General features: G+C 42.0%; 1 protein-coding gene across 4 annotated transcripts in view; it reads right to left on the bottom strand.

The window, feature by feature from the left end:
• The window catches only part of pik3r6 (phosphoinositide-3-kinase regulatory subunit 6), a 32,056-nt gene that overhangs the window by 9,419 nt on the left and 9,525 nt on the right, over nt 1-13,112 (bottom strand). For all 4 annotated transcript variants that reach the window (XM_083766048.1, XM_083766051.1, XM_083766050.1 and 1 more), the window contains 12 exons: nt 9,179-9,336; nt 8,926-9,022; nt 8,590-8,691; nt 7,486-7,589; nt 7,052-7,120; nt 5,896-6,028; nt 5,238-5,307; nt 4,525-4,717; nt 3,667-3,820; nt 2,312-2,398; nt 885-1,077; nt 144-431 (listed from right to left, as the gene is read on the bottom strand). In XM_083766048.1, coding sequence (XP_083622174.1) covers nt 144-431; nt 885-1,077; nt 2,312-2,398; nt 3,667-3,820; nt 4,525-4,717; nt 5,238-5,307; nt 5,896-6,028; nt 7,052-7,120; nt 7,486-7,589; nt 8,590-8,691; nt 8,926-8,983 — 1,451 coding nt within the window. In that variant the 5' untranslated portion in view covers nt 8,984-9,022; nt 9,179-9,336. The remainder of the gene's footprint in view (nt 1-143; nt 432-884; nt 1,078-2,311; nt 2,399-3,666; nt 3,821-4,524; nt 4,718-5,237; nt 5,308-5,895; nt 6,029-7,051; nt 7,121-7,485; nt 7,590-8,589; nt 8,692-8,925; nt 9,023-9,178; nt 9,337-13,112) is intronic.

Genomic DNA, 13,112 nt, shown 5'->3' with positions numbered 1-13,112 from the left:
AATTTGTACATTTGTAGAAGTAAACTTGGTAATTACTTCTCATGATTAGATTAGGTTAGATTTGACAAGTTTTCATTTTCAACATTGGAATCTCCTCTTTCTACCAGTACATAGACACAGCTTGGTCTGATCTGGTGTCTCACCTGAGAGAGTACAAGGCCTTGGCCAGGCGTCCCAGCACCCTGTCATCTCCCACAGCGACTATCCTCGCTACAAGGTGCTTCTTCTGCTGTTGCTTGTTGTCGACGGGTGTCTGGGACTCACAGTACCCTGCTTGTCTCTGCAGAGGTCCCCTTCCTCCTCTACCCCCGCCACCCGCTCCGGCCCCGTGGTGGGTCTCCAGGGCGCTCTGCATGAAAGCAGTGTTGTCCGACGCCGAAGGTCTCACCTTCATGCCTCCGCGGCGGTTGAGCTTGTTTTGGTCTGGCTCACTGTGTGAAAGGAAGAGGTTCAATTTTAAAAGTGCCTAATGTCTATATGGTCAAATGGAGCAAAAAAAACATAGTAATAATATCATTAAGATGTTTGCACACTGGTGCGTTTTCTCGGCCGAATATCGGAGCGAATTTCGGGGGACGTAAAAACAAAAGAAAAACACTTTATGTCAATCACGTTTGCAACCTGCCACAGAATATTACGTCCGTATAAAGTGTTTTTGGACCGTGGTCGATATGATCTGTTTTCCGCAGCTGTCTAGTCTACTGACAGGCTGACAGCTAGTGATAGCCTACTACTTTCGGATCTGCAAAATGCAGCGAAAAAAGGCACCAGTGTGCAACCACCATTATTATTATTGAAAACGAGAAAATCTAGAAGATTCTTATATTGATCGCAGCATAATGACTTTAATCGTTTTAATTGATTCAATGTCTTGCTTGAATTACTTTGATGTTGTGAGTGGCTCAGTGCCGGGGGTCAGGTCCCTTTCGATGCCACTGTCGTTGGACATGACAGAGTGTCGTGGCATATCTGGTGGTTTTAGGTCCATGAGCAGGTCACACAGCAGCTCCTCCGCAGCACTGAGGCTAAACTGTTCCGACATTGAGCTTGAGCGCACACACTTCGCAAGCTCTCTCCCTGTCAAAAAAATTAAAAAACAAAACAAAAAACATATAAGGCTTATTCAGCACGTCCTAATAAAACATTTTTCTTTTGAATGGCTGATTCATTGGAAACTGTGGAGATCGTGTCATGTGGACAGGGAAAGCACATATTGCAAGTTCATGCAAGGTGTTGCAATGTCATGCAACCTGAGGCATAGTAGGCTACATTACATAGCAATTGTGTTTCCTGTAACATGTTTCAATAGGAGCCAGATCTCATTTGACCAGCAGTCAGTGGTGGAAAGTAACTAAAGGGGAATACCACTCATTTTCAACACTGAACTATGTCATTAATATACCTTAGAGTTGTTGTGTGGAAATATATATTTTTAAAGTCTCCCCTATTTTAGCCTAGAACTGGAGGTCTAGAACTTGGGGTTGTATATTAATGACATAGTTCAATGCTGAAAATGAGTGATATTCCCCTTAAGTACATATACTCAACTACTGTACTTAAGTACAATTTTGAGGTATCTGTACTTTATTTGTGTATTTTCAATTTCCAATACTTTCACTTACTACATCCCAGAGGCAATTATTATACTTTTACTCCACTACAATTACTTGAAAACATTTGAGTTGTGGAAGTTGAGGAATGAGACGAGCAGACGGAGAATGTGAGTCTCTGAACTTTACTTCCAACAAACAACAACAATACACAGGTACATCACTTCCTTGTTGGAAGTAAAGTTGCTTGTCTCATTCCTCAACTTCCACAGTGCAATGGTGCTCAATCTGAGGTGAGGTCCCCATTCAGTGTCCACCACAGAGTACTCTTTCCACCAGCAGTTGAGAAGACCCAGTTGAGCAATAAGACTGACCCTTAGAGTATATATGAATAGAGAGGGCACCCGAGTTCTCCTTCCATCCACTTGCATTAAGTTGCTCAATTTAGCCTGCCATGTTTTAATCTGCTGTAGATTTGAACCTGAACTCAAAAATAAACTATAAAATCAGCCTAGGATTTCACAACCCATTAATTCATGAATCCTGCTACTTTAATGCATCTTAGTGTGGCTTGCTTGATGTGTTAAACCTAATTTATACTTCATCTACAGATGGAAAATGGAAAAAAAGTGCCGTTAGCTTTAAGATATCACTTATTTTCCTGCGAGTGACACCACCATGACTGAGAAATTAGGTTTAACCACTTTCAACCCGGCGTCGAAAAAGTGGTTCATTGTAAGACCTCCCAGTGAGCTACTCACAGATATCCTCGTCTGACAACCAGAGGTGGAAGCTCATCTCCGGGTTGGGAAGAGGACTGTCAGACAATGAGCCATGAGACAATGGGTCTGCAACACACACACACACACACACACACACACACACACACACACACACACACACACACACACACACACACGCACACAGCGGGAGAAAGAGAGACAGAGGAAAAGACCAAAACTGTCACATTAGACTGAAAACAAACACCCCCTTACTTCCTCCCTCCATCTGCTTCCGAGCGTGGAGAGACTCTGCAGGATGGACAGGTGTTATGATAACACTAGCTATAATTAATTATAGAAGTCATGGATATATAGGCGCTCAACTGCTGACTGCCCCGATTAGGCCACAGAGGTATTCCGAAGCTCCAGCGGACAGTGTTTGTCGGAGTGACCACACCATTTTGCATAGATACATTTTGTTATCATTGACACTATAAACCGACTCTAGGTTTATCTCTATTTTGGGTATGCTCGAATTTGCAAATTTCAAAAAGTTTTTAATGTTTTAGAATATAGCAAAAATAGCAGATCTATTTATTATAAGCTCACAACCTGTCTCATTGTGCTACGATCTTGCATGCTTGACTATGAGAGGTGAACAAAAGGTGGACGAAAGGTGACCTTTCTATTTTTGATAAACAGGACCGCTGCTAGGCATACGCATGCCGAGGGGGGCAACAAAATGCGCCAAGCCGATCCTCATAATAATTATTTTCTCAGTGGCTCCGCCGCTTAATAATGTGAATGCGTCCTTGAGTTGAATAGGTTTCAAGACTCAGAATGTGTGCTTATGTGGATCTGCTCAGGTCAGCAGCGTCCCTGTCCCCAACAAACGTGATTTAATGCAACCCCTTAACTATAGCATCTAAAATGGAATATGAAAGAAAATATTGTATTGGTCATCCTCCTAGTTAAATGTGTCCATCTTTAATCAGGCTATAGTGCTTAAAGGAGTAGTTCACCCCAAAAAATATTTTCTATCAATTACAGTACACACCCTACCAGAGACTCCACCGCCGCCGCTCATCAAATTATTGGCTTAGGAATGCGACAAAAAAATCTCTATGATTTTTTTTTTTTCAAATTGCACTTTTCTTTCTTAACTTTTTTTCTATTACAAAATATTGGTGAAAACATCAATGGGGGCAGGGCTCTCTATCTACCTGTCCCTGTAGCAGTGAGGGGTGAAAACATCAATGGGGGCAGGGCTCTCTATCTACCTGTCCCTGTAGCAGTGAGGGGTGAAAACATCAATGGGGGCAGGGCTCTCTATCTACCTGTCCCTGTAACAGTGAGGGGTGAAAACATCAATGGGGGCAGGGCTCTCTATCTACCTGTCCCTGTAACAGTGAGGATCTCTCTGTACAGCTGCTTCAGACGGCTCCTCAGCGCTGCTGCTCCTTCCCCTCTGACGCCCCCGCTGTCCACGCTCAGCTCCATAGCCGACAACACTTCCTGGAAGTACGGCTCAATGTCTTCACCCATGTCCTGTTGTCACGCACACGCGCACGCACACACGCACGCACACACACAGAGGAAGATAAACATACACACAATGGTATTAATAGAAAAGAGGTGAAAGGTTGGTCGAGTGTGTATCCTGTGGAGGTGTTAAATTTGGACCAGTTCCAGGGGTCTCTCTCCTGTTTAACCTGAGCTAAATGGAACAGTCTGCATGAAGACGTTTCAGCAGTGCCAGCGCATGAGCAATTTGATGACCTGAGCAAGATTTTTCCTTCACAATAAAGGTCCTTGCAGACTGTTGCCTTTTTCAGATTTTTTGCAGCGTTTTTCCAGAAAGTGAAAGTGGTCTCAATGTATACAGATATAGCAAAAAAGAAGCAACAGAATAACAAAACACATGTAGCTTAGCAGGGAGAATTGATGGTTCCATTTTAAGGTCCTAGACTTTAGTTTAGAGTGACCATGGGTTACAACGGGGACTAGTACTGTGTAGGTTTATGATGTAATGTATTTCCATACATTTCTTTATTTCCATGTAGTATTTGTTTCCAAGGACCACTTTGGAAAGTGTCATCCTGTGGATTTTGCTTTTGCACCTAATGCTCCTAATAAATATCAAATAAATAAATAAAATGTGACAACAATAAAACAGTGAATTGACATAACGAGACATGTAAAAGGAGTTGGTGTTGATGAATTAAAACGTAAAAAGGGAAAGAGAGCCTCACCTTCAGCGACTGAGCCAGTTTAGGACCATGGCACTGTTCCTCTCCCAGAGCAGCCTGGATGGAGTTTTGGATCACAGAACACATGTGGTCTATGGGACTGAGGAAACGTCCTGGGCCTGACTTCTCAATGTCCCCACGCAGGACATCTCCAACAGAACCAGAGATGACTGTTGGGTCAGCAAACACAAAAACCCTGGGGAGATGACACAAGGTGAATGATCTCAGACTAACCACCAAAGCCCCTTTCTATGGCATTGTAAGACAAAGCGCAAAAAATACTATACTGTACAAATAAAAATAGAAATCTAGAAGAATCTTTGTTTGCCCAAAATAGGGCTAAGAAAGGGTTAATGTGGTTAACTGGTCATGTCAGGGTAACATTATTTTTAGTAGACTAAAGGTTTTATTTTCAACTTTTTATATGGTATACAGTGAATGAACCCATTTGATGTAGTACAAAATCATTTTCTGAGATGGAGATGAGTGGATGAATGCATCTTGGTAATGTCAGATAATTAGATGCAGAACTTGTATTACTGGATCAATGAGCTGAGCATGAAGGTCAGGCCCAAAAGTATTCTTTTTTTGTAAATAGGTCTGACACATTGCCGAGCAATGTGACACATTGCCGAGCAATGTGACTAAAGATAGAACATGGAAATAATCCTTTATTAATCCTTAATTACAAACTCATTGTCGTTTAGCTGACTCACCTCTCCTGGAAGGGGTAGTGTTCATTTTTCAGACTCTGCTCGGACACCACCATCCTCTCATACATGCGCCCTGTGAACCACACCAGCATTGACCACTGTTAACTGCTAATATACCATACAAATCTGTCCACTGTGTATTCCAATGCAGGTTGAATTCTGAACATGTACATATGTGGGTGTATGCTGTAAATGGGTCTTATAATCCACCAGCTGCCCATGGACTTTCCCTCCTTTTGTCCTTTGGAGTTTTGTCCCTTATTTGTAGTTCTTGCCTGTATACACATATACACAAGGATGGCCATACATACACTGTATTGCATTATATATATATATATACTGTATATATATATATATATATATATATATATATATATATATATATAGATATATATATACTTCCACGAGAGGGGGAGAGGTGGTGGAGTTAGTTGCTTTAGCAGACATTTTGAGGGTCCAATGGAGTTAAGAGGTTTTGTCCAAAGCACTTTCCATTGGTTCAATATTTTCGAAACAACACACAGACTTAAAGGGTGTTCAATAGCACGGATCTATGCCAAAAAAATCTAAAACCTCAAAATTGGAGTAATGAGGTTTCCTCCCGACAGTATATATACGGTAGTTACAAAATGTAATAACTTGATCTATGCCTGAATCGTACCTGGAATAGAGCACTCAGCCTTTATCTGTCGAGTGTAGCTGAGGGCTATTGTGCAATAAGGCTGGGGAAAGGCCAGGAGTTTCTTACAAAAATCATAAAGCCGCTTGTATAGATCATCTGGAATGTAGACAGTCTGGAAAGACGATGCACGCAAGGACACACAGACACAGACACAGACACAGACACAGACACAGACACAGACACAGACACACACACACACACACACACACACAGACAGTCACACACACACACAGTTCAGTCAATCACGTACCACTGTTCTCAAACTATAATCATAACTACTTATACATGTGCAGAGCAACTTCGTAATCTACAAAACAGCCTGCCCTCGCTTGGACAAGCTACAAATGTAGAATGTAAACTTAAACCAGTAAGGACACAAAGTGCATTCAACGATGCATTCGGTCAAAGTTGAGTTATTTTTCAGTTCAGTGCTGCATAACTATTTCTATTCCTGTGTCAATCAGGATAAACCAGATAGCCAGGACACAGAGGTTAAGGTGGGGGTTTTTATGGAGGTGTCCGTACAGCTGCAATGTTGATGAGTTTAACGTTGTATAATACAATCAGATTCTGTTTGGATGAATGGGCTGTCAAGGCCAGAATGTTGTGTTTTTTTGCCACTCAGTAGGCGTTCCTGCGTAACTTCCAGACATGATGATGACACGTGCATAGCCTCTATAGGTCAGTGGTTTTCAACCAGTGGTCCTTGAGGGGGTTCCTGGTGGTCCCCAGCTAAATGATGGAGAGTTGGTAACCAAATAGACCCTTATAGATCTTGAACTCCTGAGAGTGTAAAATGAAACCAAATGGACCCTTACGGGCCCATTTGGTTTAATTTTACAGCTAAAGTAACAGCTAAAGTATTGTGAAACATCTGCATTACTTAATTTACAAGAAGTCTACACAATTACAGAATGTAGAATAATTGTTAATTTATACTAGAGGACAAAATATTTAACGACAAAAAAAATATTCTTTAGTTTTGGGTATGTCATCAAATGGTGGTCCATGGCTCAAATGCTGAATAAATTATGGGCCTTGATATGAAAATGGTTGAAAACCCCTGCTATAGGCCATACATGACCTGATTTGGGTCCTATCCCATAGTTTATGAAGCCATAAACTACATACGTACCTGGATGATGGCATATATTAGTGTGTGCAACAGAGGAATGATGATCCTGGGAGAGTTCAGCCTCTCAGCCTGCAGAGAAAGTGAACGTCATGTAAAAAAAAAAAAAAAAAAAGGCTTTCTTAGCACATACGGTAAACATTTTGGGAACCACCATAAATGTTATTTTGATCAATGTTTGCCTGTTTTCTCTCCTAATGCTACTAACATCAACACAGCATGGAATTGTGGACAAAATCTTATCCAACGACAAAATATTCTTTAGTTTTGAGTCTGTAGGTTAGGGTTAGGGTCATCAATTGGAGGTCTGTGGCTCAAATACCAAATAAATGATGGGTCTTGATATGAAAACGGTTGAAAACCACTGCAGTAGAAAACCGGCTTATTAGCATTAAATTCAATTCAATGAACAAAAACAGAAGAGGAAACGTATGCACCTTCTCCAGCTCCTTGATAACCACTCGGACCAGAGCCAAGCTGTTGGCAGGGTTGTTCAGAACCTTCTTATGAAGCGTCCATCGGATAATGTGCCCCAGCCTGCCTGCATGCCCACACACACACACACACACACACACACACACACAAGTTGTGAGTGCACACTTTGTGCACAGTTCAAGTCATAGACAGTGACGCATGCAGAAGCGCCGCTCCCGCCCGTGCTCTGCAGCCGCAACCCATGCGTTTTCAACCCAGCTCTGTGGTTTTCCTTTCCGTGATGCGATGGCCCAGGACAGCGGACACACGAGTGACACGATATTCACGGAAAAAGAACAATAGTATGGACAGCATGGCGTTAGACGCGAGCGTGCCGCATGCGTGTAAGATTCTAGTAGACTACATTTCCATAGCATTGAACAAAATGCCATTTGCAATGGTTGCTTTTCCAAAACATGGTTGATGACTAACAGCTATCACACTGCTGATATGATGACTACAGCAGGATGTTGTCACCTCAACAGCATGTGGTTTTAGGCGAAGCTGAGAAAATGCCTATCATGGGTGGAATTAGGACAAGAATGCTGTTCGGACACAGCAAAAATCCAAAGCTTCATCACTTGTACCAGTACACAGTGCGGAGCTGTCTGTGAAGGTGATTATGTAAGAGAGTTGTGATGCAGGGAGATGGAGAGGGTGCTGGGTACCGAAATGTGAACACGCAAATCGATGCACTGCGAATCAACACTTTGTCAGTGCAATAACCCCTGGGGAATGTCTGGCTAGCTCAAGCTGACATGCACACTAACGCATGCACGCATGCACACTAAATATAGCTCTTTTTTCTGTTCTTTGTTTTACAGAAATTTGCACTTTATAGACCTTATAGACTGTCAGTGGAATTGGTAGGCATAGGCAACAGGCAACAGCCTGGGTCCAAGTTTATTTCCTGTCAGCTGACACTGCAACTGGAAATAAACTTGGGCCCATTTAGAAAAGTTATACATTTCGTGCCACCACTTCCTTATTATGGTATGGAGGGAGTCAACAGCACTATGGTAGTGTTTGCTTTGTATACAGTTCAACACTGAGAAGCAGAATTCTACCTTTGTCGCACGCAGAGGTCTGCCCGCTGTCCGGCGCTTTGGGCAGTGCAGCCTGGAGACTTTGATAAAGGTCTGCCTCTGGAACCATGGGGCTGGAGCCAGCTATCAGTGGGTACAAAGGTTAGATGTAGGCTATGAACTATGAAGTGTTTTATATTGTACGGTATACATATTTTCAGTGCCGTTTCCTGCCTAAATAGTGTGTCAAGACCTGAATTATCATGTATTAGACAAACCATATTAACTGCCTGGTACATGTGCATCTATTTCTTTGTATGGTACTGTATGTGTATCGTCGTGTACTGAGTGCATGTACTGTGTGCACTTCACATTTACCTGTTGGCTCCATGCTACGCCGACGGCTTGAGCTATCGCAGGGTGACTTGTTGGTCATGTTTCACACACCCACAGCAGAGCCACCATGGCATCACTTCTGTACGGCAAGAAGAAAGGGACAAGCGCTTAAGGCTCATACATAGTCTGGATTTTCGGTAGTTAGGTGACCACCGAACTACAACATGACATCACAAGCCGCGGTGAAGAGCAAACCACCGCCACCGCTCCAACCCATCGCTCTGTTTTTACTCACCACCGCTCAACGTTATTTCAGCTCCGGTGTTCAGCTCACCACCGGAGCGGTGGTCACCTCACCACCAACAATCCAGACTATGAATGAGCCTTCAGGCTCCTTGGCTCAAGAGAGGTCGAGGAGCAGAGGTCGTGTGGGCAGGGAGGCTCCTCATCGACCTATAACGAAAAATCACACTCATGTGAAGTGAGGGGCGCAGCAAGAGCAGTATATAAATCACCCCGATGACATTGTCATTTACTACCCTAAACAACCATTAAAGTCCATAGACTTGGCTGGCAAAAAATTACATCTTAACGACCAAAAACAAACTAAACTAGAAAAAGTGCCCTTCTGGGCACAGGTCTCCACCAGGATTTCTTCCTCAGCCTAGTGGGAATATGCGTGCACAGTTTCATCGCAATCGGACGCTGCGTTGAGGAGTTGTGGCGATTTGTACAGCACTCCTGTGAACTTTGGAAGCCAATCTTAACCAATCAGGATGGAGTGTGAGAAATCTGAAAGACCGGTTTCGTTGAATGGCTCTAGAGAGACTGTGTACCAATTTGCGTGATGTTTGGACAAAATCTGTAGGTGTACTGTGCAAAAACTTGTTTTGCACAAAGCGGCCTCCTGGTGGCGCTATAACAGGCCGTTCTGGAAAGTTTGGGGCAGAGGTTCATCGTTGGCATCCAGGAAGTGTGTGTGCAAGATTTGGCATCGACCGGGTTGTTTTACACAAAGCGGCCTCCTGGTGGCGCTATAACAGGCCGTTCTGGAAAGTTTGGGGCAGAGGTTCATCGTTGGCATCCAGGGAGTGTGTGTGAAAAATTTGGCATCGACCGGGTTAACGGTGGCCGAGATTAGCTGTTCACGGACACACGGACACACGGACACACGGACGGACGGAGTGCAAAACATACTCTCCCCACATGCCTTCGGCCTGGTGGAGACAATTACTAAAACTAAACTATTAAAGTCAATACTCATAGACACTGGATCATGCTCCAAAAACTGAAAAGTTTTATTTTTGTTCCTTTAGACCATTGGACATTATTCTTTTTTTTTGTGTCTTATCATTTTGACAGATATGTACAAATACTGTACATCAATCAATACATCAATCTACAAGTACGTACAGACACAAATTCCCATTGGAAATGAATGGAGAATGTATCATATTTGGTAGAGAAAATAGACATGTTACGTCATGATGATGTACGATGATACTGGTAATACACTTCACATGATACATGATACATGATACATGATATACTCCACATGGGTGTGATTTTCTTTTAAATAATAATCAAAATCCACAAGTCCACAACATCCAAGTAACCAGAGATGGGCAGTATTTGAAATACATGTATTTGAAATACGTATTTGAAATACTTTTTTGTATTTTGTAATTTGTATTTCGCTGATATGGAAGAAATGAGATGTATTTTGTATTTAAATACTTTTTTTGACCCAGAATTTGTATTTTGTATCAAAATACATTTTCAATATATTTTGCCCATCAGAGATGGGCAGTATTTGAAATACATGTATTTGAAATACGTATTTGAAATACTTTTTTGTATTTTGTAATTTGTATTTCGATGGGGATGGAAGATGTATTTTGTATTTTGTATTTAGATACATTTTTTGACCCAGTATTTGTATTTTGTATCAAAATACATTTTCAATGTATTTTGCCCAGCTCTGCAAGTAACTAGTAACTATAGCTTTCAAAAAAAATTAGTGTAGAAGACTAGAAGTACAATATTTGGATCAGAGTAAAAATAAACATATTGGAAATTGCAAATACTAGTAAAGTACAAATTATAACTAATATACAGTAAGTGCAGTACTTAAGTAAGTGTACTTAGTTACTTTCCACCACTGACAAATACCATCAAAACATTGCATCACAAGAGTAACTGCCCCAGATATTGTGTGAAGCACAAGCCATAATATACTGTACACGATCAGTCATACTGTATGCCACAGTCCCCAAACAATAGTGAGCATGAATTTAGAAACTGCGAAAATTCAATCAGTATTTCCTCAACAAGTTAATATTATATACCGGTACATGAAGAAAAGCCAACAACAAGCTCAACAACACCAAACAAATCATTTTAGATGTTTAACCCTTCAAGTTCTTACCCTCGTTTGTCCACAGAAATTCCAACTCTAGACACTATGGAAGAGAGAATGCACACCTACAGTGTAGTAGCACCTTTAGTAGCAGCAACCAGGAGAGAGAGAGAGAGAGAGAGAGAGAGAGAGAGAGAGACTGAACAAGCAGAGAGAAGATCATCCGTTCCTCCCATCTTTCCTTTATGTCTGCCCTCATCTCACCTCCCTCTGTCGCTCTTGCTCCATCTGGCTGTCTCTCCTCTCTGTCATTGTGTGAGATAATTTCAGAGGCTGTGTGAGTGTGCAATGAAGCGATTCAGTGTGATGGATTTAGCCTTGATCCGTGCTAAGAAAAGCAACACTATTACAAAACAGTAACACAACAGCACTGCATCAGCAAATGAAGACTCCCTGTTTGACCACATGTTTCCTGTTCTCCCTTTTCTCAGTTTCTCTCATGCTTACATGCATTTATTTTTACTTGTAAGAGTCTTTCGCTTTGTCAGGCACACACACACACACACACACACACACACACACACACACACACACACACACACACACACACACACACACACACACACACACACACACACACACACACACACACACACACACACACACACACACACACAGTCTGTGCTTCCTGATGTGAATGAGTGGGCAGACAACTGCATGACAAGACTATTTTTAGACACCCTTTAAAAAGAAAGAAAGAAAGAAAGAAAGAATTCACAAGCTATCAAAATGGGGGTGTTAAGCATAGCTGAATGGTTGGGGCACATACAGTATAATGCCTGCCCTGACAGTGACCCTGGTAATAGATTCCTGGCTGGCAGGACCATTTGCTGCATGTTGCTCACCTTGCTGTCAAGTGTCAACTGTCAAGCTGTCCTGTCTCTCTACTGCAGGGTTTCTCAAAGTGAGTGCCGTGGCACCCTGGCCTAGGGTGCTGTGACGCAAGTCCAGGGGTGCCACAGCATACCATTACTAATATAAATAGAATCAAAATCACTTTAGTTCATAACTCATGTCTCTGAGTCCATGTACTGTATGAAGAAAAAGACTTGAGCACAACCGGTTAAGCCTAAAATATAAAATAAGCAACGAAACCTTAGTCTGGATTGCATCATAATACCAGGATGTAAAATACAAGTAGTTCTCAAAGTTCTCATGTGCACTAAACTAGTCCACACCGCATGAAATGACGCTCAATTGAAAGGATAAAATAATACACACTTAACAAACAATTAATTGTTTTCTTAGTGTATTATCACTGATCAATCTAAAGTCTGGCGGTGAACATTACATTTGGGCACTGCACTCTTGTAATCAAACAAGCAGTCAGCGTTTGTTGGACTTTCTCCCAAGTAGTATAAGATGCAGTGATGCACCAAGGACAAATCACGATACAATGTTTTTGGAAACTAAGAACACCTGAACAACTGTGCCAAGGCAGACGTGTGGGAAAGTTGTCCCTCTGTGGCCACAACTCCACATTCCTGTGAAAGAGGGCAGATCAAGTACACTTCCCCAAAAGGTGGATATTTACAGGAACAAGGAGAGGTTAACATGTACATTCTCAAAACATGTCTGTGTGGTGCTGGGAGTAAACTATGGGAGCATAACCTTTTGCACATATCCATTTAAATCCTTTAATCCATCTGGGTCAGGTCTCACTTCACCCATTTAGACCTGAAAAATGGCTTCTAAATCCTAATAGTTTTCTGAAAAACCTATGTTTCTATGTCAGTGGTGCTCAACCTTTTTCATGTCAAGGACAACCAGAATTATCTGAATTTGGCTGCGGACCCCCATCTGAAAATAT

The sequence above is a fragment of the Protomyctophum parallelum genome (genome assembly GCF_964188405.1).
Source record: "Protomyctophum parallelum genome assembly, chromosome: 5".
In the NCBI taxonomy this organism is placed as follows: Eukaryota; Metazoa; Chordata; class Actinopteri; order Myctophiformes; family Myctophidae; genus Protomyctophum; species Protomyctophum parallelum.
This window is presented reverse-complemented; position numbering and strand designations above follow the sequence as displayed.